Raw genomic sequence first — 27,872 nt, 5'->3', positions numbered from 1 at the left:
CAAATCAAGTCTGTGCCATAAAGTACAATGAAGGAAATCTGTGGAGTCTGTTGAAGCTGAGCTGTAATTTCACAGATTTAGTCATCTTTTCTCATACTTTGAGATTCAAATGAGAGTTGGAGTTATTTTTTCTGACCTCCTCTGCAGAGTGTGCAGTTACGTGCATTTTGTCAATTCCTGTGATGGAAAGATAATGCAGTAGAGGATGCTTTAGTAGGAGCATTCACTGTTTTTACAGTACTGTAAAACATTTATTAGTAGCAATGTTGGCAAAGGGAGTGATGCACAAATGTGGGGAATGGCTCAGAGATCTAAGCTGGAGGTTGAGTTAGTAGCAAGACAGGTGACAAATAAAGTCCCACCTATAGTTACAGGTGCAGCAGAGCCTGGCTCTTGCCAGAGCCCTTCCTGCAAACACCTGTGGCAGTTGTGTGAACAAAAAAAAGTCTGCACATGCAAGAGCATCTCTATTGTGTTACATTAAATGGAGCATGGGTATATCAGTAACTATATCAGTACTATGTGTGATGGCTTCTTAGGCTTCCATCAGTGTCTGGAAAAGACTCCACTAATGTACTTTAAGATTTTTTTTTTTTAAGATCAGTTTTGGAAAAGTTTGAATATAATTTGTCTCAAATGCACCATCTAGTTCTGAGCTGATTTTATGCATAGTACTTAGTGCATCTTGCATGTTTGCAATTGTTGAAAAATAATGAAAGCATGTGAATTGAGGAAAAGTGTGAATAACAAAGGTACATCTTGTTTATGTCAGATTTTTCAGACATTTCATATACTGACTGGTGTGGGCAGACCATTCACAATCACGTAGATGTGCATTCCTCCAAATTTTCTGGAATTTCAGGCTGTAGTGATGCAGTATCCCATGGTTCAGCCAGCAGCACCAAGAGTACAGAGCTTGTATTAGGTAAGTCTGAAAGCCTTATGATTATTAGAGACTATCACTAATAATGTACACTGCAACAAATTAATGCTCTTTATTAGACAAAAACCAAAATACTGTGAATAAAAATATCGTCCATCTCCAGGTGGGGGAATACAGTTCTAAACTCTTCTCCCTCTGTTATGCAGCATTTCTGCAGATTATTCAATACCTGACATTACAAGCAAGTAGTCTTTTTCTTCTGCAGATGTTAATTTTTAAAAAAAAGTTTAGGAATTATTGAATTACTGTAAAGAGAGACTTTATTATGTATTTGTGTATTATATTTTGAATTATAATGGTTTCTTATGAAGTAGCTGTTTTTTTAATTCTCCCCTATCTGATAGAAGCTCATCCAGTTTGCAACATGCTTTAGTGATAACAGTACCACTGTAGCTTTATCTTGCAGTTTTTTCTTTGAAATGGTAGAAATATTTTTGAAAAGGTTGACTGTTTAAAGTCCTGAAAATAGTGGTGTTCTAAGTTCTCATTTCAATAGAAATATTTTTGATAGCTCAGAATACATATGTAAATGTGTGTGTTCATGTGTATATGAAATGCGTAAACAGACTTACTGTACAAGGTCAGCTCAGTCAAAGACAACTCTGTTTAAATCCACACTGTTTTATTTGTTTTTCCAGGAGTAAAATCAATCCCAGATGACACACCAGTGTGCAGGATACTTCTGCGGAAAGAGGTCTTACGTTTAGTTATCAACTTGAGCAGTTCAGTAGGAACTAAGGGCCATGAAACTGGACTCCTGACGTAAGTTCAGTGCAGTGCAGATACTTTAGCAACACTAAGTCATACGTATTCTCTTAAGGCCTCAGGGACCATGAATAACCTCATTTCTCAAAAGTTGTCAGGCTGATAGGATTGAATGTAATATAGAAGGTAAACAAGTAATCTTAACATCATTGCTCTGTGTTTAGTATTTACTCTTAACCAAACCTTTTAAAATCAGTAATTAAACTATAGTAATTACATACCTAGTGTGGCATGTAGATAAAAGAAACAAATACTTTTTTATTTTTGCTGAATAATAGATAAGTACAATAACAAACTGAAAGTGATTTCTTGAGAAACCCAGCTCTACTTTAAGCAAGAGTACAACTCCTGAAAATAATTTATTTTTAAAAAATATTCAAATACAGGAATATAAATCCAGGGACTAAATGTTATAACGTGTGGGTTTTTGGGCTAATTATTTTAATATTGCTATAATTTTAAGACATTGGAAACCAATAACTGCTAAAAGAAAATGCAGAAGTGTATGGTTTAATTTCAAAAATGCTTACAGTTTAAAAGATTAGTTTAACCTTTTTCAATATTTTTATAACTGCTGTACATGTGGATGCCAATGATACACTCTTCTCTTTCCAAGTCTATTATTTTAAGCCTAGGAAATCACAGTAATTCTGTACAACTTGAAAGCAGTATATTCTGTTTCATCTCATTAGCTTAGATTTCTTCCAGTTTTGTGCAAAGTAATGCTGTCTGTTGTGATGTTCTTACTGTGTCAGTTCTGGGATTTATAATGCCTATTACTGGAGAATTAATGATGACATCTTATTGAAAAGATGGGGTCTTTTTAATACAATGGAAATCTGTTCAAGACTTACAAAATTTTGTTTATTCTCTTGTTCAGAATTAAGGAGAAGTATCCCCAAGCATTTGATGACATATGCCTTTACTCTGAGGTGTCCTACTTGCTAGCACACTGTACATTTCGACTTCCATCCCGAAGGTTCATCCAGGAGCTGTTTCAAGATGTTCAGTTCTTGCAGGTGAGTGGAGGGTGCACTGAATGTACCAAAATGTCTGGCTGGGTGCAGATTCCATGTCCTGAGTAAAAGATGCTTTCAGATAAGTACATCCCACAGGAAACCATTTTGTGATGCCTCCTGAGTAAAATCTTTAGCTACATTAATACTCCATCCTTCCTTTTTAGATGCATGAGGAGGCAGAGGCTATTTTGGCAACGCCGACACAACAGCCTGTAATTGATGCATCAGCTGAGTCCTGACCTCTGCTCAGGCAGTGCTCTGCATATGGACTATGAAATGCTCAGACAACCTCCCACTGACTGGATAAAAAGTTTGGGACATCATCTTTGAAACCTTCCAGAAGCTACTGGTACCTGAAGACTGAACTGAAAACATTTTCTTCCTCAACCAATTACTGGCACAGTCATTTGAGCCCTTTGGGGATTTATTAGACATTACCTTAGTTTTAATAATAGTAATTACCAGTATATGCAAGAGCCAAGCACTGAACACCTCCACAAGTTTTCATTTCATTTTCTACCATAAAATACGATGAAATAGGACAACTTGCAGAGACATTTTTAATTGACTTCCGATTCTGTTCCAGAGAAGCAGAATGATGCCTTGCTTTTTAAACCCTGGACACCAGGAATCAGAGAGATGGGGGTGCATTCCACTGCCGGTGATGGGGAGCCATGCTGTGGTTGTGGGCACCAGGGGATTAATGTTAGCCCTTCTCTGTTGATTTTTGTACTGTTTATAACACTACTTTGGGGATTTGTAACTTCAGACAGAAAGAAATGCCTCTGAATCTGAGGTTTCATTAAGTTATTTTAATATTGCTATAGTTTTAAGACATTTTATTAGCAGTCTCTTCGATTTCATTGCATTTACCTACATGTATCTTGTCTGAACCAGTTAAGGATTTTCACTACAATTTGATTTTCAAAACAAGTCATTTAAAACTTAAAATGCTGAAATCAGATTGTTTTCCCTGAATACTATGCATGTGTTTGCAGTTCCTACACTCATGCTCATATAGTACAAATGTGGGTCTTACTCAACTACAATCCTTTAAAACGCATGATTTGTATCAGATAAGCAAATATTGTATAAACTGAACTTGAAGGCATTTAATCATTGCAGGTTTTGTGAGGAGACTTAAGTATGAGTGTTTTCCAAGTTCCACAGAAACAGCTTTTTATAAAAACAAAGGTTTATTTGAATTTTCAATGGGTTAGTGATCAAGCATCAGATAGTACTAATAATTGTAGTGAAAAGCCTTAAGTAACAAATTTTGGAGCAGCTGTACTTATAATTTTGTACTGGTATTTAAGACTTGTTGCAAAAGTTAAATGATACAGTGACTGGTAATGATTGAAGTAGTTGCCTCTATCATGTTACTAGTGCCGTTTCTAAACTAGTAAGTGCAAGCTAAAAAAAAATAGTAGGAATCCCTGTCACTTTTATCATGGATCTAAAGACTCAGAAGCCTTTATATAAAGGTAGTATAAATATATGCAAATGTGTATATACAGTAGCATGGCCACCTTTGTTAGAATGCCTGTAATAGAGGGGATTACCCTTTGATTTTGATATAGGTGAATAATTCAGCTGGACTGTACTAAGTAGAACGTATTTTTATCCATTCACTCCTACCATTTTTTATAATTGTCAGATTAATACTTAAGTGAAATTTATCCTGATGCTCATATCTCTGTTCTTACTAGCTATGCTACTGGAGATTTCAATAAGTAGTCCTGTGAACAGTAACACACAGTTCCTAGTGAAATGTAGAATTTATTTGTTCTTATTGGAAATTTCATGACATCACATAAGCACTGCTTTGCAGCTATCACTTCACTGAATTCTTATGTGCACTGCATACCATCAGGTTCTGGTAAAGCAGACTGTAAGTTGCTGCTCATAGTCAAATTTAGTTCCGAAGATTATCTTTTCATGAGTTCCCACTGAAAGGAGCAAAAAGAAACTGATTGAACTCTTCTATGGTCATTGACATAAATAATACATCTGTGTGGCAAGACATGTTCGAAATGTTTAGAAAACACACCACACCAGTAACTATTGGGCTTCTGGTCATGAGAAATAAATGCATCTGTAAAACCAAAATGTCAATCACAGTAGACCAAATAGTGGTATAAACTCCAAAGGAAAATAATGTAGTTTTCCCACAAATGGGGATAGCGTATGTTATACAGTAGTTTCAAACACTACCTCAGTTAGGCTAGAGTAGAAGAGATTTGTTTTAATAACTAAATGGGGTTACATCGAACAACTCCATGTTATTTTTCTGCAGTTAAGGCAAAATAAACAAGTTTTATCACCTGTATTTAAAAAACCCACCTCTCTTCATTTCTTAAGTTTAACCCATAGCACTTAATGTAGAAAGCATCATAGGAAGGCCTCTGATTATAGAAAGGTAAGCAAATATACTTTTGAAAGAATCTCCATCCCAAAATGGTCATGTGTTCTGAATAACTCGCTTGTGTGGGGATCCATGACAGCAGAAACTTGACATAAAAAATTATGGCTGCAAATTCAGTTATAAAGCGTGATTTTTCTTCTGAAAGTGTATGAGTGTCAGTAGATTTCAACAAGTATGCATCAAGGATGTTAAGTCTGTATTGTACATAACATACATTTCTAGAAAACTAATTTACACACTGACATTAAGCTCACATTGATGTTTCACTTTAATTGGCAGATGAAGGGGATACTGTTATTGAAGGAAATTTATATTGGCTTAGTTATAAACTGTGAATTTCTAATTTTATAGTTCTCTTTTTTTTAATGTCCCTTTCAAAGTCCTTATTTTGGGGTTTTTTTTGTATCATGAGAAACTTTGAAAGAAAGCTGTAGTAAATAATGATTGTGCTTACATTAGCCCTAATAAAAAAATCTCTTCCACTTCTCCTAGGGAAGCTGACAGACCACCCACTTTTTATATTTCCACTCTGAGTGACTGGTGATAATGCTCAATAAACAGTAACGTGTGTAGCATTCACTTACACTGTATACAAATGCACTTCGGTTGCTGTGGCAAAGAAAACTCCTCAGGAACTCACACACAGCTCAGAGAGAGCAGGGGCTGCTCCAGGAGGGAGAGGCTGCTTGTGGAGCCAGTCCCAATTAGCAGCAGCTGCCTGGAGTCGGTGGCTCTGCTCTGACAGGCAGGGGAAAGGGGGGCCCTGTGCAAGGAGCAGAGAGCACCAGGCACCTCCGCAGGGCCCGGTCCTCTCCACAAGGGAAGCAGGACGAGCCTAGGGGCTCAGTGTCTCCTTCTGGGGAAGGAGAACTTTTCACCTCTCTGAAATTCAGAAAGGCAGAACACTCCCAGCTGTTGTGGACATCACTTGGAGCTGGAGATGATCAGGCTTTGAAGTTCGCAACTTGTATGTGGGGCCCCTGGCATGTTGTGCTTGAAACAGTTGCTTTTCCTCATCTGACAGCTCTTGCCTGACTGATGTCTGACAAACATGCCCTGAAAGCACTCTCTTCGTGGGGTGGTGGTGGCGGTTTTTCCACAAGTGGAGTCCCAAACAATTCACTAGTTTTGGGCACAGTGGCTCAGCACATTGAGGTAAGCTGCCCTTATAAACATTTATAAGGCACCTGTGAGAATCCTGTCTTTTTTATTTAACTTTGAAACACACATAGTGGTCTGGAAAGGGAGTTGTGGTTTGCAGTGAGACTGAAAACAAAACGAAAGTGCCTCTCCTAGATGTCCGAAAGAGTAAGGTAGCTGTTCAGGAGAAATACACTGTAACCAAAACCTGGTGAGGGATGGAAGATTTGCTGCTTTGTAGTCTGTGCCTTGGACTTGGTGTTTGGCAGTTTGGGCAGCAGGAAGCTGGCAAAGCTTGCGAGCGAGCGTGAGCCAGGGGCAGCAGCCGCAGCAGAGGAATTCTCGCCAGGCTCTGAGGTCCCGCCCTGAGCCGCTGTGGAGCCATGGCAATGCAGGTCTGGCTACTTTTTTTTTCTAAGTCACACTTCTGTTACTGTGTCCTTATGAAAGGTACACAATGTGAGACCAAAATCTTACAGGTGCAAAAGACTTTTGAGGGCATGCTGGAAACCATGTTTTTATTTTTCTGAAGGTCTCCAATCTCCTTGGTTTTTGTTCAAGTCACAAGAGTTCCCTGCGTAGTTTTGTTTTAAACAGATTTATAGTCATTAATGAATGTGGATTTTCTTTGGATTAATTTTGTAGCATAGATGGACAGCAATGCCACAGCATGCGGAAATTGCACCTTTTGCCTGAGTTGCTTTCTAAAATACACTCTTTTATTTGCAAAATGTAATTTGTGCAAAAAAAAAAAAGTAACTTCATTTTGCCACTGAATAGGGTGTTTCAGCACAAGATGCTATGTCTAAAGGGGAAAAAAGTTCCATCAAATTTACACTTTGTAAATCTAATTGAAAATTGGTTCCAATATTGGGCTGTCAGCATCCCTAAAACTGCATTACAAGACATCATGTAGATTAATCATTCTGATCTGAGGGAAGGGATCAAGAAAAATCTCAATACTTATTCTCCCTGTGTGGTCATTTTTTTGTTTAGTAATACGCTGCTACATATTTGGAGGCTCTAGTGTTTGTAGGTCACTGAACAGACATTGAAATCTGATTTATATTGTATACCTGTAACATAGAAAGAAAAAGTATTTATATATTTTACGTAAGAATATTGCATTGAGCTGTGTATAATTTAAACAGAGGCTTGTCCCAAAATGGTATTGCCCATCTTGATTTTTTTTCGTGTTTTCCTTTTTTCTTTTTCTTTTTCTGTTTTCTTTTTTTTTTTTTTTTTTTTTTGTATACTGTGTACAGTTCATGTCAATGAGCATTAAAGGCCTCCTGAAGCGTAGTCTTATCAAAGGGATGCAATGTTAATAAAATGTACTTAAACTTCTTATAGTTGTTCTGGTCTCCTGTGTACCTCTCAGCATTAGAAAGGGAGAAAGGGATTGGAATTTAATTCGTATTTGCAAGTTACTAGTTAACTAGAACAATCAGAAGCTTCCCAAATAAAACTTTTTGGCCAAAAAAAATTTTTACATTAATGCTTTATAAAACACAGAGACTCTTTAATAGTTCACACACCATTTTTATTTTAAAAATTTAACATACTGAGAATGATGTTTAATTATGTGATGGTTTAAGTATTAGCATTTCAACAACAGCTGTGAATGTTGCATTATGAACAAAAAAAAAGAGGATTACAGTTCTGAACTCATTCAACCATTAATGCAAGACAGATGTTTTATTATATAAAAATTATACACACTTCTCCACATATGCCAAAATACTTCTCTAATCTTCAGTTCTGGTGCCCAGACTGTGCCCCTTGGCACAAAGGCATTATCCTTCCTGGAACCCTCCATTTGTGTACAATTTGTGCACAGGAGGTTTCACAAAACACCCCCCATCAGAGCCAGGAAGTAGAAGGGTTTATAGGGAAAGAGGAGCCGGCTGCTCCTTCCCTCACCCAGGGACCTGGAATGTGGTCAAGTGTGTCACTGTGTCCAGATAATGGAATTTCATCAGAGCAGGAGGATCTCCCTGGGACCAGCCAGGGGACTGAGAGGTGAGACCTCAGCCAGGCCTGTGTGTCTCACCCACCATCAGGAAGGCACGACTGGCTGAACCCACAGACCCCTCCGTTCATCTCTTGGGTGGAATTGCTGCAGCCAGGCCTCAGCGACAGCAGCTTTTCCACAGCTGGGAGTTGTGCCAGATTGCAGCTGCCTCCCTGGCAGGAGGAACTGCAGCAATGTCAAAATTTGAAATGCTTTGTACGATACGCTGATTTCTTTGACTGACATCTATATCTGAATGCCTTAGTACATACTTGATTAGGATACCTTTTCAACATTTTAGAATAAATACACCTTTTTCTGAAATGTACAGCTCAGAAGTTTTATATTGGTTGTGACAAAGCAGCTCCCTTACATTTACTGGCCTTTTTTCCAACAGTAAGGCTTTTAAGCTACACGAGTACATACAGTGTGATGAAGCATTCTGGAGAAGCACGTGTTCCAAGCTGTAAAGATACTGTGGTCTCAAGCTTTCACATGCATTTCTACTCAAAGAAAAGGCTAAGATAAAGGGAGTAAGTTTCCCTGTGATGTATCTGTCAAATCAGCCTTCTCCCTACCCTCCCTGTTCTCTTGCCCTTCAGCAGAACGTGCCCAGCCGTGTTTCCTTACTTGGCTGCTGGAGGCTGGAAGGAAGGACCATGCTGAAAACTCTTCTCTACCTCTCAGGCCTGTGGGCCACCTGCACCTGTGCACAGCACATGGATGGACGTGCCATGGTGTGCCCTGAACACCTCCAACCCCGTCTGCCCACCCCTGTCTGTATCTTTGTACATCCCCTTTTCCTTCTCCTCTGTTTGCAGGCAGTGCTTGTCTCAGCCCACAGGCTGTGCAAGGCCTTGCTGCTTTTCCTGTTGCAACACAGCTTGTGACATTACAACAATATCTGTAAGCAACAATATAAAAAATAGATACCGTTCAGTTTCAGAACTCACTTGGTCTGCAGCTGGCTTGGTTTCTAGGAGTGTGATCAGCTACTTAAACACAGGGAAGGTAAGTAATTGCATTTTAGCAAACAGGCTGAACATCAAATTGTCAGACACCCTTCATTTGTTTCACCTTTGAGAGTTGCTTATCCTGTGCTCTTAAGTTGAAACCATCACTTTGTGACAGATTCCAAACAGCATAAGGGGGTAAAACTAAAGGGTTCCTTGTGCACTGAGGTAAATATGACAAGACTTTGAGCTACAATTCCAACTCTGCTGCTTCACTACAAATATACAATTTCCTGAAATCAAAATGAAAGGCCAAATTCACTGCTGTCTACTGTAAGGATTCTGAGTGTTACAATAAATATTTTTTTGGTTTTGTTTTTTTAACAAATGCAAAAGTACTGTTGGGAGATCTAGATGTACGCAGCCTGAATATGATGTCCTTCACAAATGGGATTCATACACCAGCCATGTCTGGTTGCTTGGTTGGTTGGGGCTTGCTATGGAAGTGCAGGGGTCAATGCCAGAAGTTCAGCTCAAGTGCACCAGCAGAGACCTTGCCATGTGGTACCACCTCTGTCCTCCTGGAAAACCAACTCCTTTCCACCTAACTCCCTACATCTCTTCAATGTATAGTTAAGATGATTTTAAAGGGTCTTTAGGCAGAGAAAGCAGAAGTGTGAGGAGCCCCAGAAAAGAAGGAAGAAAAGGAAAGAAAGGTCTTCCATACAATACCCTTACAAGAAAAGGAAGCAAGGGTCTTCCATAAGAAAATCTGTTTTCTGTGCCCTTTCACACATCATGTGTAGCTAGGACACAAGTGAAATAAAAGGATGATTAGTGGATTTGGGTGCTCTGGGCAGCACTCCTGGGGAAGTCAAAGTTCCTTCAAATCTTCTAGGAATGAGCCACACTGTGTGCAGGTAATGCTTCTACAATGATTCCTTACATTGTTGAAGAGACAGAAAATACAGCCCAGCCCCCAGAATGACTGGGTAATGCTCCATGCCCAGCAGTACCCACTGGCTGGGGTGGCCAGAGTACACAGAACACTGCAAGAGAAATACACTCCTTGAGCAGCACAACCTTCCCCCTTGTTTCATTTGCTCCTCTACTTTATGAATAGTTTAATCTCTGCAAAATAAAGCAGTTCTCTGCATCAGCCTGTGACAGATTGCTGTGATGTAACGTGCTGCATAACACAAGCCACAAACCAGCCTATAAATCTCCTCTAATGCCCGTAAGTTGTAATGGAACCATAACACACACGACTCCTGTGCAAATCAGTGCTCAAAACTGGTCCAGGAACAACAGCTTTGCCTTTGCTATTAATGGAAGTCAGGCATGTGGGCTTGTGAGAGCCCTAATCACAAAATGTTGTGGCTTTAGAAATTCTCATTTATAGTGTGCAGCCAAACACTGGATGGACTCACTGGAGGACAGAACATCAAAGCCTCCCCCCCAGCCAGCACACATCTGTCTGGGAGATGTATTTCAGACTGTTCTTTCTCTCACCTGTTTTTCTGGTGGTTGAGGCTGCATCCTCATGAAAAATATCTATGTAGCATTGTGGTTGGTACAGCACCACTGCCTGGTTTGTCTTGCCTGCTTCCAGTGTCTCTGGTATTTGGTAGGGATCAGATTCAGCCTCAAGTGGAGAAGAATAAGCAAAATTCTCAAAACAAGTATGAGTTTGAGGTGTAGATGTAGGTGGAAAGTCCCTTGCTACATTTTCACTAGAGTAAATCCATGAAGAATTGTGACCATCAGTGTTATCTTCAGTTGGTGTTGAAGATACGGGGCTCCAGGTAACAGGATGCAACTTATGAGCGTCAGTGTTACTGTCCACAGCTAGCATGTCAGGAAGGCAGTCATTTATCTTCAGCACTTTCTCAGAATCCATCTGCGAGAGAACCATTAAACAAAAAAATGACTCAATGAAAGAAGCCCTGGGACTTCTTTCATTGACTCAATGACTCAATGAAAGGGCTCTGGCAAGAATTGAGAAAAGAGAGTGATCACTTTAAAGAATTCCAATATTCCTACACAGTGTTTTTTAGTTTGCCCTTCTCAAATAAATTAATTTGAAGGAAAACTCATGTAGAGGATGTTCAATGGAAGCTGTATTTTATGTGAAATTTATCCGATTATTTATTTAGAGACTTATTTTTTAAGTAAACTCACGACGACTGTATTTGAGGAAGGAACCACATCCCTCTACTCTAAAGACTCTGTCAAGTGTTTGATGTGTGCTGGCTGTAGTTTGAGGCAGAAGCAACTGGAAGACAGCAGCAGTGGCTGTTAGGTGTACTTCACTCCTCCACCTGCGCAGGGCAAAGGCTTTGGAGCCCCCTGCAGTCGGCACAGAAGCAGCAGCTCCCAGTTCAAAAGGGCTACAGAAGAAGCTGAAGGCCTTTTGCCAATCCTGTTCTCCCAGCCAGGCCTGGCAGAACCCCCCCCATCCTCCCAGGGCCACTGCTCAGCCCTGCGGGGTCCTGCCGAGGGCACCGGGGCAGACACAGCCCCGCCTGCAGGGAAGCCCAGGATCCTCTGGGCTGCTCTGAGTTCAGACAGTGCAGGGGTTGGAACAGTAACACTGCAGGAATCACCTGCTGATCAAAAGATTTCCTTTACTCTTTATTTTCTTTTTGCAGCAACAGACTGAAATATAAGCTGGTCACTGCAGAGTCACATAGATGTCAAAAGGAGAGTTTTCCACTAAACGGTAATATTAAACTCTGTTAATTTGTGTATAAATGTAGTCAACACAAAAACTGACAAGAAGTTAATTTTTAAATGCAGTCAACACATGAATAATTTTTTAAAAACCTCCTAAGCAAAGAATGTACAAATTAAAAACTCCAGACTTTCAGTGATCTTACCTTAAACTCTTTGAATGACAGCACTTTGCTCTTGTTAGGACTAGGTATTACAGGACAGCACCACTCCTTCAGCCTGGAAATGAGAGACCAAAGCAATGAATTTTTGTTCTCCTATAAAAGCGCACGCTCAACCAGCAGAAGCCACCCACAGATGTGTAGAGGCACAGCAGCAGATGACCAGTGTCTCAGAAAAACCACAAGCCAAGTACTTTAAACATCCACAGAATCAGACAGCCAAAGGAAGAAATGAACGAGGCCTTGCAATGGGCTGGAAGCAACAAGCTGCAGCAGTGGTTTGTAAATTACATTAGTAATATTCTATATAGAAACATGCATTACAACTTACCACTTCATCTTCCAGTGGCAAATAGCTGCTACTAGGGTTGGAACTATCACTAGCAGGAATATAAAGTACAGCATGTTTGCTGTGGAAGAAAAATACTTTAAAATTTAGGTTCTAACTTCTCACATGTTAAATTCAATTTAGTTTGAGTTTCTGGGGCAAAAATAACATCAAGTCTGCATGGGGTGCCTACCACTAACTCAGCAGTAAAACTGTGTGCTCCATGGTTTCAAGGTAGCTTGGCTGGAGTTTCTGGAATAACTCTGTAAGCCTTTAGACCTTGACTCCCTTTACCAGAATGGAATTATAACTAGATTTCTTTTTATTTGCCCTCATATTGGCACCTTGGCTGTAAAACTAATTTTCAAAAGCAAGGCAATGATAACCTCATTAAAGTATTGTTTCAGGTTTTCTCCCAGACCTGCAAAGAAGACAGATTTTTACTGTGAGACATGAACAACATCTTTACTTCCATTTTGGACTGTCTATAGCAAGAAAAGCACTACACAAGGGTTCAAGTTTCCTAGGATTTATGCTGATACAGGGATCTCAGTATTTCCTCCTAGCTGGAAGACAGCCTCAGGCTATGCTGTTCACGAACAGCTGAGGCTGCCCTTCCCCTTCATCTCCAAACCTAACAAGTTTTTCAAAACCAGGCATCTCTAGTCTGGATGCTAAGTTTCACAACCATGCTGACTGGTGTTTTCAAGGGAAAAAGTTTTGGGCAAGTGATTTCCTCTTCTGCTTTGGTGATCAAATCTGCCCAGTTAGCAAACTACTGTGCCCATGCCAACAACCCTTCTGTACTGACTTATGAAGGAGTGACCTTGGCAACAGTTTTAAAGACTGATGAGAGTAAGAATCAACATTAGAAGTTCAAGAGTCCATACAGGAATTACCTGTTTGCACACAAGTGTATAGGTTTTTCCCTATATTAGAAAAACAGTTAAATCTAAACACAGTTCTTCAATGAGTTCTAACAAACAGGACTCACTAGGTATGCAAATGTGCATATATTTAGCTATTTCCCAGAAGGATATAAGACTTAAATAAAGATGTAAATTAGGCTCATTTTAAAATTTAGAAAAAATCCTTTCTACTTAGAAGTATCAAAATGCCATGTTGATATGCTCGTATCATTTCTCAGTTGGATTCTTTCTTAAGTGAATGTTGCATTGAATTAAATGCTTTACCTTAAGAAGGAAGATTATAACAACATTTTAAATCATCCCATCCTTCTGCTAGGGGATATTATTCACAGCCAGTACTCACAGTTATATGGTGTATCTATGTATCTAAAGTTAACAATGGGAGTCTCTCCTCCACCTGTAAATGCTTTAACCACTATTTTGTATTTTGTGTTTGGCATCAGGTGTTTCACGGTGTATCTCTTTTCTTCTGGGTTTTCAATTGTGTATTTACAGAGCTCTGATTCATCTAAAAGAAAACAGATCACACAGAATCACTGGATCACAGAATGTTCTGGGTTAGAAGGGACTCTAAGGATCACCTAGTTCCATCTCCTCTTCCGTGGACAGGGACACCTTCCACTAGACCAGGTTACTCAGCCGCATCCTGCCTGGCCTTGAACACTTCCAGACATCCACAGCTTCTCTGGGCAACCTGTTCCAGAGCCTCACTACCCTCACAGTAAATCCTCTCCTAATAGCTAATCTAAACCTACACTCTTTTGGTTTAAAACTATTACCACTTGTCCCATCAGTACAGGCCCTGGTAAGAAGTCGCTCTGACTTTTTTATAAGCCCCCTGTTAGGTACTCAAAGGCTGCAATAAGTTGTCCACAAAATATTACAAAACCAGTTAACTGAAATAACAAAACATTTGCAATCCACCTTCTTTGTAATTTGCAGGCTTTCCTCCGGGAAGGATGATGCATCCTGACTCACTGCCACTGGGCTGGACTCACATCCCTTCTAACTGGACTGGCCACAGCATTGCCCTCCTGTGGCAGACACTTAACAACTTGTTGTCAAAGACTGAACCTTGTTTATTTTAATTTCTTTTTCCTTGAGCATTGTACCAGAATTATTTGAGTTTTGCCATTTCTTTTTTTCTTACCAGAATTCTTTAGCCCTTAAGTTTATGTCAATTTCTTTGAAGACAATCAAAAGCAAGAAACCTCTGCCTGAAAAAAGAGCTCTTTTGCCTCTCTACTGTGCAACTCCCAAACCCCAGGGAGAAAAGCGTTAGCTTATTTCTGCTGTTTTCAGTCACACCCCTTGTCTGCTAGCAGAACCAGTGAAGCAGAAAATCTTTGATTTAAACTTTTTAAAGTGCAACTGGGATTACTTACAGAATTATGGTACTTATATGGTTAGTTCAGTTCTGATAAGAACTGCTACATAAGCCTCCCTCAGCTCAAACTACTTTTCATCCTGGCACTAGTCTAATCAGCAGAATGCAGGACATGATCCAAGCAGAAGAAGTGGCATAGAAAAAAATTAAAAATTCTTTTAATGTGTCGGAAGCATCTGAAAATTATAATGGAAAGGTCTGAGACAAATTTGTGGCTTTGTGCCATTTCACAGCTCAGTTCTGCTGAAGGAACTCCACTGTAGAGTACACATACAAATACTTCCACTAAAAAAGAATTTACATGGGGAATTTATACAGTGCTCCAATTTTGAAGGAAATAAATTGTATCCCCTGTGTTTCTAAAATACCCCAAATCCTAATAAGACCAACATGCCCATGACTTCTATCCAATTAGAGCACAAACAGATGTTTTTCAACATTCATCAAGAACTCCATCACAAGAGGCAGATCTCCTCCTATAGTACCAAAGTCTTTTCTGGAGCTAAAAAGGAATCATGGACAACAGGATGTGGGTTGTAAATCACTCTAAAGCCAGGAATCACTTCTGCCTACCAGCACCTCAAGCACAGAGAGGAACCAAAAGCAACAAGTGTTGAAATCTAGAGACAGCTGAATGCACCAGCCAGACTGCCTAATGTGAACTTTCTAAGATGCTGCAATACCAACAGAAGGTTCTGCCACCTGCATCAATGGCAGAACCTTCTGTAGCTGAGGGCTCAGTTACCTGAAAGAATGTGCTTTTTTGATCCTTTCAAATTGCAGTTCCCTTGTATCGGTGACACATAAACATGGTAGCCTCTTACAAAACCAGGCTCTGACTCATTTGTGAGATAAGAATCCCAAGACAGTGTTACTGAATTGTAAGTCAGATCAACTTTTCTCACAATAGGGTCAAGATGAGGAGCTAGAAGAAAGGAAATTCGAGTTAAACTTGCAATTATTCTTCAAGACTATTTTCTGTTATCATTTGAAAAATCCACACTCCCTTGTGATTTTTATGTTTACATCTTTCTTGTATTTAAAAGCTGAACAAAGCCAAAGTTCTCTGCAAAAATGTCAGCTTCACAGAGCTTTCATGCATCCATGTAATACATGAAGCAATAACAGATAATCACAGCTTTGTTCAGCTCTCCTAATATACATGGGCTCTACCTGGTCACTGCACTACCCAAGTATCCTCCATGTAGGACCTGTATGTTGATATAAAGCCTTTAAATGCCTCACTAAAGATACAGAAAGAACACAAAACCTCCAACTTTATCTAGCTGTAGGTGGAGGCAATTATTCTATTTGTGACAAATCAATTTAGCAAATGCACAAGCCCTAAATATGTTGCCAACTTACGCAGCTCCTTAAGATAACCAATCTTCTTTTCCAGTAAGGAGGCTCTATTAGCAACAGATCCATAGACGTGGAATTTATATCTCACCCCCGGCACAAAAGCAGCTAGAAAACAGTTGAACAAAAATAGTCTATGGTTTGTCTTTCAATGTTACTTTTCTTTAATTGCTTCCTACCAAGGTGAATAACCTATTAGACACCTTCTCTGAGTGCTATGGTGCTATTAAAGCAACTGAAGGAGACAGAGGGCAAACCAATTCTTGGTGTGCATCACATGAATTAAACACATTTATTCTGTCGGCAAGAGAGAATTGGGAGAGAGGTTTATATATATTTTTTTTTTCCTATGCAGTATTCAAGGTGACTGAACAATAAACTCCAAATGCACCATAAAGAAAATTTAATTTACATTTCTGGCACAGGCAAAGGTTGTGTTTTGGAACATTATCAGGATTCCTTGTTCTCCTCACTGACATCCACTCCCATTCACATTAAGCAAGTACAAACCACTGAAGAATTTGACAATACTCTTCCCTTGTGTTACCACAGTCCCCTTCATCATGTGCAGGTTTCTGTACAATTGTGTGAACTGAGGTGCAGTTCCTTTATTGCAAATTTATGTGTGTGTTCAATCAAATTTTGTTCAAATGGGTTTCATTCCAAAGCGAGGTCTCAGCTTGAGAGACACCAGGAAAGCTAAATTCTTGCAGCTGTGGAAGCATATCAGCAAAACTTTCACACAGACAGAAAGGATTTAGGTCTACTGGTCACAGCCAGGATAAAAAACATGCAACTGATCCTCTAATCAAGGACTCGTGCTGAGACACATCATTTGTGGCACACTGACAGCACCAAACCTCTCACTACATTGTGTGTTTAAACTGCCTGAGTCTAAACTCCTGATCCATGTCACAGCTAGGACAGAGCTCCCTTCTGCATCTCTATTGCTAAATTATTTTCAATGCTTCATTAACCTCACCATCCTCTTTCAAGAAGCGATCAGAAGAGGTTTTGTCAACCGTGTTGACTTTTCTAATACAGTATGCTGCCTTCCAAGGCTTAATGGTGCTGGTAAATTTGTGGTGTCTAATTATTTTGGTAGAAAAAACATGATGTCACATGCCTTTGAAGAATTATACTTACACAGCATGGAATTCAATATTCAAAATATTAAAAAATTGTTTGCCCACAACTTGAAGGACTGCTGCACAGTCAGAAAGAATCTTTATTTGGCTTTTACCTGAGCTGATCACAGCACTGGAAATGTTGGGTCCAAACCTCTTCCACTGCAAATCACAAGGCTGCAACCTGGGAAAGTTACACCAATCAACAATGTAACTGTCATATATACTTCTGGGCTCCCAGGACAGAAAAATGCCATCATCTGTACCATTAACCTGTCCTTCCTTAAGCTCTTCAGTGCCTATGAACAACAAAACAGAAGCTCTTATTATTGTCCTGAATGACACTTCAGACTCACAAATGAAGATCAATAGAGTTCGTACACTAAACAGCTGAAAACAACAATAAAACAGTTGCATTCCTTTGCTAAATGACATAAGGGGTCCTTCACATGCTGAAAGCTGACAGCTCAGAAACGATCTAATTAGCCTAACCATTAGGCTAATTGTTACTACCTATTCACAAAAAAACAGGAGCTGCAGAAACTTAGAGTCAGAGAGCCACAAGAGGTAAATCACACTGGCACTGGCAGCACCATCAAGGCACCCACTACAGGTCTGAGCCCTAGTTTTAGGCTAAATGTATTTTGCTCTGTGGAGACATTCTCTGCATTTAAGCTGCCACCCTGTAGGAAAACATACAGTTGTAATTTTCAGACCGCAGTAGTGTGAGTTAAGAGGTAAGGTAAATTGGTTGCCCAAGATGATAAATTATGTCTTCACTCAAAACAGGTAGAAACAAAACTCTAGTAATACAATTATAACTGAAAATACTCCTACTGTTATCTGTAGCTCTAGAGATGATCAGTATTGAAGGAAGTGAAAAATTAACATTGTTCTTTGCCATGACACTGATTCTGTAGGAATGGTTATCAAGGAAAATCCTTGTGCTATTGTAGACTGAAGAAAAAGAGATGCTTTCAGGCTGGGAGCCATCTTCTACTTTTTCCCAGGTCACTTCATATGAAATAATTTTTCCATTTGCTTGAAAACTTGGTGTTTGCTGAGAAAAAAAGTTATGGAGGAAGAGAACAATAACTTAGTAAGTTTTGCTGAAAAAACATGAGAGGATCATTCAGAATTTTAAGTAACTAACAGGATGTGTTATTTCTGTAAGAATATAAACATTTGTTTCTATGCATTCATACATACTGGTCAAAATGGAAATGGAGAAGCCTTGGTTATGGGATCTGACTTGTTCTAATACTTGGAAAACCAAAATTGTGTGTCTGAAATTCCAGGACAGCACACCATCATAGCTACATGTGTTCTGAGATATTTTATATACAATCTGTTTTAGATTTGTAAAAGACATTTTCATACTGAATTGCTATCAGCTGCACACAAATCATGAGAGAAATTTCCAACCCTTTTATGAAGCGCTTTGTTTTTATTTTTCTAGGGATGTCTCACCTTCCAGAACAAGGTCACATTTCGTCCCCCAAAAACTGGTATAATTTCTCTCCATAAGTCCAGTTTCCCTGATGGAGCTGCAATCAATATACCAAACAATAAAATGAGAATACTGTCCTGTAGAAAGGATAGGTAGTTTAACTGCTTCCTCCCATTTCAAGAAATTCCACTCACAACACCTTCTTTTTCCCATCACTCCTGGGTCTTTCCCACACACTATCCTTTAACATCATTTTCCCTTTATTCCTTTTTCTGAATTAAAGTCTGCTTGATTTCCCTAGAAAATCTTTGTTTGCAGTCACCAGACTCTTGTTCCCACCTCTGCACCATTCCTCCAAGCCTCACAGAGCACTGTAACTTAGTCTGTCCATCTTCCCACTCAACTGGATTTCCCACTGCCTGCACTGCAGGGAATATCTGAGACTAGCAGGTAGGCTGAAAATTACTTAAGAAGTCATCTTCTTGGAGTTTGCTTAGTGTGTTTCTTTTATGCATGCGATAGGCCTCTGCTTTAGCTAACAGCGGAAGAGTAACAAAAAAACAGCAAAGAGAGGTGCAAGCAAGGAACATCCCTCAAACTCTGTTTCTCAACAGGTTGGACATACTTCCTTCCTTTGTTCTGGGGGTCAGGGGTTGGCTCCACTCACTCCACCTCCAGAAGTGCCTGGCCGCCCCGCAGCGCACCCTGGCCGTGTACTCCGTGTGCGGCCGCAGCCCGCGCACCGTGATGCGCCGAGAGTCTGCCACGGAGCTGTTGTGCTGCAAGACACAAAGACACAACAGGCACAGATAGCAGTGTCCTCAGCAAGGTGCCCTTCTCTGGGAAAACAGCTCCTCCTCTAGACCCTGCAAGAGCCAGTTAAAGGCCACTTGGGAAAGACAATCATGGAACAACAATCAAAAAAAGGCAAATAATGCACAAGATCAAAACAGTGGGAGATTCAAAAAGAGGGTTGGAAGCCACCTCTGTATAACTGTCTGAGTCACTCAGAACCCTCCACATGAGTACTTTTTACATCCAGGAAAGAATTTACTGAAATTGTGGCCTCACAGTGTCTTGGGCTACTACCTCATATAAAAGTAGGATGCTGTTCCAGATCTATGCAGAGCAATTGGCAGCCACCCTCTCCTTCCATATCTTTGTCCCAGCCTTTACCTCACTCTCTCAATAAGAGACAGAGTGAGTTCTGGTAAGAGTAAAAAGGCCAGCATACTTTTAAGCCTCTCCTCAAAACTGTCTCCTGCAATGGCCAACTGCAGCAGTCACTTAATCTGACAGCTACAATCAGGAGAGAACACAGCTTGACTGTGATCTGTGGCTTTTTGACTGTGATCTGCACTGTGCCATTCTAATGTGCTAGAGGCAAACTGCCTTCTAAGAAAACAGCTACAGAGAGGTGACAGTAAACAGGCAAAGAGTCCATCAAACTCACCATTTGTGGAAAAAGATAAGGAATCTAGTCAAATAATCTTCAAGAAGATTGAAGAGGAAGGGAAGAAAAACTGCTCTGGGATTCCATCACTAGAAACCAGATTCTCTACAATTAACTACAGTCAACAGCACACAGAAAAAGCTTGGACTGATACAATAGAAACCTTCAACACTGCTCTGGTGAGTGTGAAATAACATGAGCAACAAAAACAAATCAAGACTACCAGTAACTAATGTATATCAATTACATTATCTATATATAAAGTGCATAATTACATAATACAACTTTACAATTATTAGGCCCTTCAGTGTTTTCACTAACTTCAAGAAATCTCAGAACCCATTCTGAGATTGAGAGCACTGACCCACACAGTCAGACCAGTCACACACGTACTTCTGACAGGGTACAGGCAGTGCTTGGAGCGTGAATCAGAGCCAGCAGTGGCTGCCCACATGGACTGCATAATCAGTGTAGAACTTGGGAAGCAAACAAATCCAGAAAATAGACACATCAACACACTCACAAGACTTACAGTCTATTTGTATTGCTGGGGAATTATTTTTTAATCACATTAAAAAGACTCTGACTATGTTGTTGTTTAGGAAATTCAGGTTTCATACCAGTTCTACTTTGCCATCAGGTTGGACCACTTCAGTCTGACAAAACAGTTCAATTTCAGTGTTTTTGTAATTCCAGTGTAATGTCATTTCTGTATCTGTGCAATCTTCCCAAACCTGGAAAGGTGCAGTGGGATACACTGCCAATGGAAAATCTGAGTTAGTTCTTGAAAAACATAAAATACATGCAATAGTATATTAAGATATTTTAGCTGAGTAGTAAAAGCAAAAAAAATACATATTTTTTTTCTTCTAATTTAGAAGAAACACACATAAATTGTAAAACTTCATTTCAGAATGTAAATGTAAGTAAATGTTACACAAGGTTTAAAAATCCCCTTGTACTGACTTAAAAATGTTTTAAAACATCATGGACAAGAAGAGAGACATTTATTGCAAACCACTTAAATCCTCTACCACAGGGCCTGGCAGAAGCTCCTGATGTAACATGGTAACATTTGACACATTCCTACACCCCAGAATTGGGCCTCTTCAACAGAAATTTTATTCACAACCCCAACACAGACTCCTGTCAGTAGTTACACTCTGGTAAACAGTGCCAGTGCCACTTCTTCCAAAAGATTCCTGAGATCCTTTACTGCTGTGTAAGATTATTCAGCAAGTGAAGTAAATCTCAAACTCTCCCATATTATCAGTATAATAGTGAGGAAGCAATGCATTGTGAAGTCATGGCAATGCAGGTGAGGGGTATGCTTACAGCCTTGGCCATTTATCCTAAAACTTCACAAATTACATGATTGAATTACACTAGTCCATGAAATACAATTTGAGGACTTTCATAATCAAAAGAGTTTGCATTTGATATAGAAGGTCCAAACTACCACATGCAAAATTATGTGGATTTACATTTTACTGTCATCCTTTAAGGAAGAAAAATTCTAATGTAAATATTTTCAGGATCAGAAAAAACATGAAGGATTTTACAGGAATCACTATTTAAAACTCATCATACACATTATACACAATTTCTTTAACTTGTAACTATCACTAGGACTGGAAAAATAATATTTTAATAAATTTTAATGTACTTAGCACATTGAATGTAAACTATTCTAGCCTGACTTCCCATGAAAACTGAGTTTATGACATTGTGTTGTCTCTGTAAAATCTGTCAGTTTACTCCTCTACTTTCTTGACCTGTTTCTTCCACTTCCAAACAATCAGATAATCAAATTTTAGAATTGTCGTGCCTCTTTGGGACAAATCTAACACAGACATTTAACATAAGTTCCTTCACATAACAAAGCATGGCTTGCAAAACTGTCAGCAATGCCTCTGAGGAAGGAAGCAGTGCCAGGGTGCAGCAGTTACACCAACAGCCCTCTAGGCCACTGTCCTGTCAGCTTCTGAGCTGCACGAAGCACATGATGCCTCCTGCTTCTTCAAACAGGCAAGGCAGCCCCAGGACCTGGGGAACACTAAAGAGGATTCAAGGAGAACTGGAAATACTGCTGGAGACTGAAGAAACACCCAGTTGTTTTGAGGCAAGAGTAGGAAGGAACTTATGGGACCCAGAGCACACTGAGATAAAGGACACAACAACAAGGAGCCACGGCCATTAGATACTTCTCAGAGAATAACATGGTTTTTGTCACCAATGAACCTCTCTTCCTCCCTTACAGTAGCACAGTGGAGGTTACTGTCCCAGATTAGCACCAAGAGCAGATTAGCACCCTCACTTTTTTCCCAGAAATAGCTCTTACACATGTATCACATCTTGTATCATATCAATTCCCAAGTAAACTACACATATATTTTGCTTAAACTCCCCATTTTATATCCTTGCATCATTTTCTTTCTCTTCCATTAACCAGCTTCAGAAAAGCAGCAGATTTCAAAACATTAAGGGGTCATTCCAATAACCAAATCTGACCTTTGGAGTAAAGCTGCTTTCTACCATCTACACAACTTCCCAAAGATGAAACTGAAGAGAGAGCAGGTAACTAGCACAGAGACAGACAAGTAATTAAACTGTGAAGACAAAAATCAAGGACTTCTAGACTTTAAACCGAGGCACAGAAGTATCAAGCTCAGAAGGAGCAACAAAAAGCCCTAAACAAAGGCACAGAAAAAAACCCCTTACCTCTGTGTTTTACATCAAAAACATCAGTGGCAGATTTCTTTCCCAGTGGGTTTTCCACAGTCACTGTGACATTCCAGATCTGCTGCTGGCCTATATCCCAAGAGCATGAGCACTGCTCAGGACAACTTGCTTCGCACAGAGCCATTTTCTGGGATGACCTATGAAAGAAAGTGAGAGGCTGGAGGCAGGGCAAAGAAAGATGTTGTCCATAACATACAATCAACACAGATCTTGGAATTTTCTGATATCCAATTAGAATACAGCATCATAAAAAATAAAGCTGAGTGGTCTTATATAAGAAGGCACCCACTTCTTTATCTTAGCTTGATGTATGATGAATACAAATACTCTTAAAAGAAAGTTTCCTTTGAAATTCAGGTTTGTCTTTTTAAGATACAGCAACATTGCTTTTAGAAATTTCCTTATGGATAGTCTAAATCAGAGACTTCTTTGCGAAGACTTAAATAATTTACATGTTTACCACCAAGCTTTTAAATGAAGTTGTAATTTCAACTGCATCTTGAAGTGCATCTTCTGACCTTCCATTTTTAAATCAGAATGCTGCCTACAGCATCACAGTATCTTAATGGAAGTAAGTGATGCAGAGAACAGGAAGGTATGTGCAAAGCTGTCCTGTTTTCTGCTGAGATCTTTTGATGAAAGTTTGTTGTGGTTATGACTTGTTCTGTTTTATGAGTTACTCTTTCTCTGCAGGCCTTGCTGTAAAGCCTCTCTCCTCATGTAAGGGTCGTGTCTGATATGCCACAGCTGTGTAGCCTTGACTCAGGCTGCTAAGAAAGAGCTTTGAGAAAGTCTGCAGATTTTTTTTTTTAAGTAAACAAGCCAGCTGAAACTACAGAAATTATAGACACAAGGACATTTGAGATTGGATTGTCAGTGGCTCAAGGACTCAAGAAGGATAACATCAACAAGTAAAGCTCTAAAATCCTAAAGGAAAACAACTAGGGAGAAAGGAAAACAAACAGGCAGAGTGCTAAGTTTGCGTCAGAATTGGTGTCAATGGATCATGAGCACACTAACACTCAGCCTACCCGCTGATGAGATCCTAGTTATCTGATTGTTGTATGTGCCACCCAATTATTATGTTATACTTTTAAGTTATCTACATCCTGAATTCAGGGTGTCTTCATACCTATTGAACAATATCCAAACATATTAACTAAAAGAATGGTTAGAATAAGCTTTATCAGGCAGAACTTGATCTAAAGGACTGCCAACTTTGTTACAGTTAGTGTGAATCAGAGCAGTTCTGCACTGCTCAAGCTTTGGTAAATAAGTGATCAGTGAGGTGGAAAAAGGCAAGCAGCTAATTACATGGACAAATCCACAGATTCTAAGGGAAAGAAGGAAAGGTAACTGGTACAGCACAGATCAGAATTAATATAACAATGAGACTTACGTTTCAGACAAGGTGTATTGTGGTGAATTCCTTCCATAGAGATAGGTCTCTTCTTTTCTCCAAGTACATGTTACTCTTTTCATGTCTTGGGTTTGGCAGGAAAAATTCTTAGGTGTATCAGGTGGTTCTTGTCAGATGAAATAATCAAAAAAACAACAACATCATGGCAGTCAAGGCAAAACTCATCAACCTTTTTAATACATTAACAAGCTAGAAATAATGGTTAATACGAAGTCTGGTTTACTATAGATGTTATTACTGAAATTACACTTATTCAATAGCCTGCTGCAGAGATGGTCTGGATAACACCAAGAGTCAATAGCAATCAACACTTTTACACTACCTAATCTTTTTTTAATACTCAATCATTCATGTATTCAATCTGTATTCTTTTCTATCTTTAAAAATTGCTATTTGCCTTCAAAAGGGAGGCTGTGCTGTTTTTACCACACACACACAGACAATGAAGCTGAAATCCTAAATGGATGGGTGTATTTATGAATCAACCACCTGTCATAAGGTTAATTAATTTAATGCTACTCTTTCCTGCCTCCTCTATATAAGCTTAGAGATCGCTAGTCAGATGGAGTTCAGCCAGACATGACAAGAGCATGACAACTTGCAGCAAGATTTTTTCCTCATCCATTTTTTCTACAGCCATTCTTGAGTTAATAACAAAAGGAAAATAAAACTGTAACAATGTAATTACTTACTACCCACAAAGAAAGCTGCTTCATGTGACCCCTTATCCTCATCAGAGCAGTAGACATGAATGTTAGACCCTTTGTCATGTGACAGATTTCCCACAGTGAGAAGTCTGACTTGACTCTTTGTGCGCTTGACAACATCAACAGTTGGGTATACAGAGAATTCCTTAATGGTTTGACCTTTCCCTCCAATGCAGCAAAGAGTGATATTGGAGCCTTCTGCTAAAACTTTTTCTTTTGGAAAGATTTGTGGCCCACTTCTGTTTGAAGCGTCCAGGCCTGCAAATTAAAAAAAAAAAAAAAATTGAAATCTGCTCAAGGCAGCAGCCTTCAGCCAGAGCACATAACTAAGCATTTACACAAGAAATTGCTAGTGTTATATTATCCATTCAGACTTTTATTTAGTATTCTTCTGAATACAGAGATGAATTTCACATGTAATAATACCTTTCTCTTAAACTTATAAACATGTAATGTAGTCCAACAAATTACCTAAGAGACTAAATCTGTTTTACTTCTTTTCACTTAAGAGAAAAACAAAAGCGTTCTGTCAAGAATTCTCTTTACAAAGGAACACCACCTCCTGCTCCTATGCACAGGCTGTTGCTTACATTCAAACCACCTGCTCTTGAAGACTTGTAACAGGGGGTTACAAAAACATCATGTGATGGTTTGATGCTCCTGCAGAGCACAGCTAAGAGGAGCCAACATTGACTGAATCACATCAAGGGGATAATCAACTTGGAATGAGATTCCGATAGCTTTCTATGTTGGACTGCTTGCTGGATGGGAAAGTTAATGGAATTTAAGTGACTCACAGCTTTTTACACATATTGCACAGTAAAATCTACTCTCAAGAATCTGATCCATAAACCTGAGGACATCTAGAGTTACTATCTTTCAGAGAGCTCTAAATCAGGTCTGTAATGTGGCATTAGTTTGTGACCAGGAAATAGTATTTTTGAGCCGCATCCACTTGCAACTGAAAAAAATAAAATCTCCAAGACTGAGGATGTTGTGGGACAGAAAAGTCTTGCATCTTACTGCCCATTATATAACAGCAGGGAAACAAGTGCCACAATCCAAGTATGAACACCTGCGATGCCTCTTCTGTTGGAGACATGATGTCTCCAATATTTAAAAACCCTTACTGCTCTAAACACTGCTGAGTGTTTCATTATAAAATTACTACACTCATGTTTTCTAAAGTAGTTTCATATGTTGTATAAAGAAGATTCTCTGGAAACAAAACTGCTCTAGTAAGACATGGTAATCCAAAAAAAAGGATAAATTTTGTGATGTCATTAATTATATTATTGGTTTACTCCCTGTTTATTTTCATATAATTCACAAGACATTCCTTCCAAGTGAAATAAGGAGCTGACTTGCTCATTTCTCTCTGCTTCTGTAATACCAGTTCAAGCTATGAAGCCCAGAAAAAAGCCACACATTCATCAGATCATGCAGCCCCTAGCTCTGTGCTACTCCTCCTTTCCCTGAGTCTAGGCCAGGGATGTGCCTATCCAAGACCCCATGTCACTTCATCTACTACATTGTTTTAATGTGTGAGTAAAAGAAAAGCTCTAAAACTTTTGGTCTTCTAGCTTAGGAAGATAGTCTGCAAATTATAGCAATGCCTGAAGCACTTCTATTATTGCTGGCAAAATATAAGGAACTGGTTAGTGGTCAGAGAAAATGGATTCTTGATGTGATGCCGTCTCTCCTGAACTGTCCTCCATGGTTACATTCACTGGTGAATTAAAACTAGCTTTATACTTGAAAAAAACCCAATATTACAAAGTCTTGTTTTGCATACCTGGGAGAGTCTCCCACAAACTCCACTGACTCCAGATTTTTGATGTTTCTGCCTTGCTTCTGATCCTCACAGCATGTGACATACACTCCAAAGGTATGTTTGAATCCCATGTCCAATGAAGAGGCTTTCCCAATTTATCGAGTGTGACATTCTGAAACTCCTACAAACAAAAAACAGTAAGGGAAAGTATTGAAAACACAACACGTGAAGATTTGGAAATACAACCAAAAGCAGTGGGAAAGGAGAAAAAAGCTATTGAAAAAGAATGTCTGAAACTCTACTAGCTACATGTGATCTCACACTAAGTAACTAGGCAACTAATCAACTGCTTACAGATCTGTGCTAGCAATAGTGGAGTGACTGATGTGCTGACATATTTGGGAGTGAGACCCTGCATCTCATGACATGGATTTGCTCTCAGAGACTCTCTGTAGGTTATTTGTGTCCACTATTACATAAGATGCTGCCTACAAATGCATCCTAATGCTCCGGATTACATATCCCTTTGGTGGAATCACCATCCCTAGAGTGATTTAAAAGATGCGCAGATTCAGCATTTAGAGATGTGGTTTAATGTGGACTTGGTAGGGCTGGGTTAACAGCTGGACTCAATGACCTCATAGAGTTTTTCCAACCTATGACATTCTATCATTCTACATGTTTTAGCAGAATGGTAGATTCTCAGCATTCTCAGCATATAGAGCTGTGCTACTAGTATGACTTGTGCCAAAGCCCTGACTCACACTGAGCAGCAGAGAACTTCTCTCCATTATTGCTTTCCATTGGCAACACCTGCACTTTCACATTACCACTGCTCTGAGAAACTCTGCCATCAGTTCAAAATTTAATTTCTCAGTTACAGCCCTGAGGAATGTCACCACTGCTCTAGAAGTTATATAGGCTGTCCACACTTTGGTATGAACAGACTCACAGAGCTTCTTTATTGGTACACATACTTCAGAAAAACACAGAAGCAAATATATTCCTATATGGTAGTGACATCCAAAGTAACTTGTCATGTT

At 39.4% G+C, this 27,872-nt stretch overlaps 2 protein-coding genes across 10 annotated transcripts in view; one reads left to right on the top strand and one right to left on the bottom strand.

Annotated features, from left to right (window-relative positions):
• The window catches only part of RICTOR (RPTOR independent companion of MTOR complex 2), a 72,571-nt gene extending 67,515 nt beyond the window's left edge, over nt 1–5,056 (top strand). For both annotated transcript variants that reach the window (XM_064735153.1, XM_064735152.1), the window contains exons 35-38: nt 773–925; nt 1,582–1,705; nt 2,589–2,727; nt 2,892–5,056. In XM_064735153.1, coding sequence (XP_064591223.1) covers nt 773–925; nt 1,582–1,705; nt 2,589–2,727; nt 2,892–2,966 — 491 coding nt within the window. In that variant the 3' untranslated portion in view covers nt 2,967–5,056. The remainder of the gene's footprint in view (nt 1–772; nt 926–1,581; nt 1,706–2,588; nt 2,728–2,891) is intronic.
• Nucleotides 5,057–7,885: 2,829 nt separating this feature from the next.
• LOC135459660 (oncostatin-M-specific receptor subunit beta-like) overlaps nt 7,886–27,872 on the bottom strand; it is a 116,248-nt gene continuing 96,261 nt past the window's right edge. For all 8 annotated transcript variants that reach the window (XM_064735892.1, XM_064735890.1, XM_064735897.1 and 5 more), the window contains 15 exons: nt 26,851–27,010; nt 25,041–25,313; nt 24,328–24,454; nt 22,908–23,065; nt 20,807–20,943; nt 19,359–19,512; nt 18,754–18,830; nt 18,121–18,343; nt 17,400–17,582; nt 16,163–16,264; nt 15,543–15,722; nt 13,754–13,918; nt 12,485–12,563; nt 12,139–12,211; nt 7,886–11,159 (listed from right to left, as the gene is read on the bottom strand). In XM_064735892.1, the coding sequence (XP_064591962.1) occupies nt 10,704–11,159; nt 12,139–12,211; nt 12,485–12,563; nt 13,754–13,918; nt 15,543–15,722; nt 16,163–16,264; nt 17,400–17,582; nt 18,121–18,343; nt 18,754–18,830; nt 19,359–19,512; nt 20,807–20,943; nt 22,908–23,065; nt 24,328–24,454; nt 25,041–25,313; nt 26,851–27,010 (2,547 nt within the window). In that variant the 3' untranslated portion in view covers nt 7,886–10,703. The remainder of the gene's footprint in view (nt 11,160–12,138; nt 12,212–12,484; nt 12,564–13,753; nt 13,919–15,542; nt 15,723–16,162; nt 16,265–17,399; nt 17,583–18,120; nt 18,344–18,753; nt 18,831–19,358; nt 19,513–20,806; nt 20,944–22,907; nt 23,066–24,327; nt 24,455–25,040; nt 25,314–26,850; nt 27,011–27,872) is intronic.

This window comes from Zonotrichia leucophrys, chromosome Z (assembly GCF_028769735.1).
Source record: "Zonotrichia leucophrys gambelii isolate GWCS_2022_RI chromosome Z, RI_Zleu_2.0, whole genome shotgun sequence".
Lineage (NCBI taxonomy): Eukaryota > Metazoa > Chordata > Aves > Passeriformes > Passerellidae > Zonotrichia > Zonotrichia leucophrys.
The sequence above is the reverse complement of the archived record's forward strand: the minus strand, read 5'-3'. Positions and strand labels throughout refer to the sequence as shown.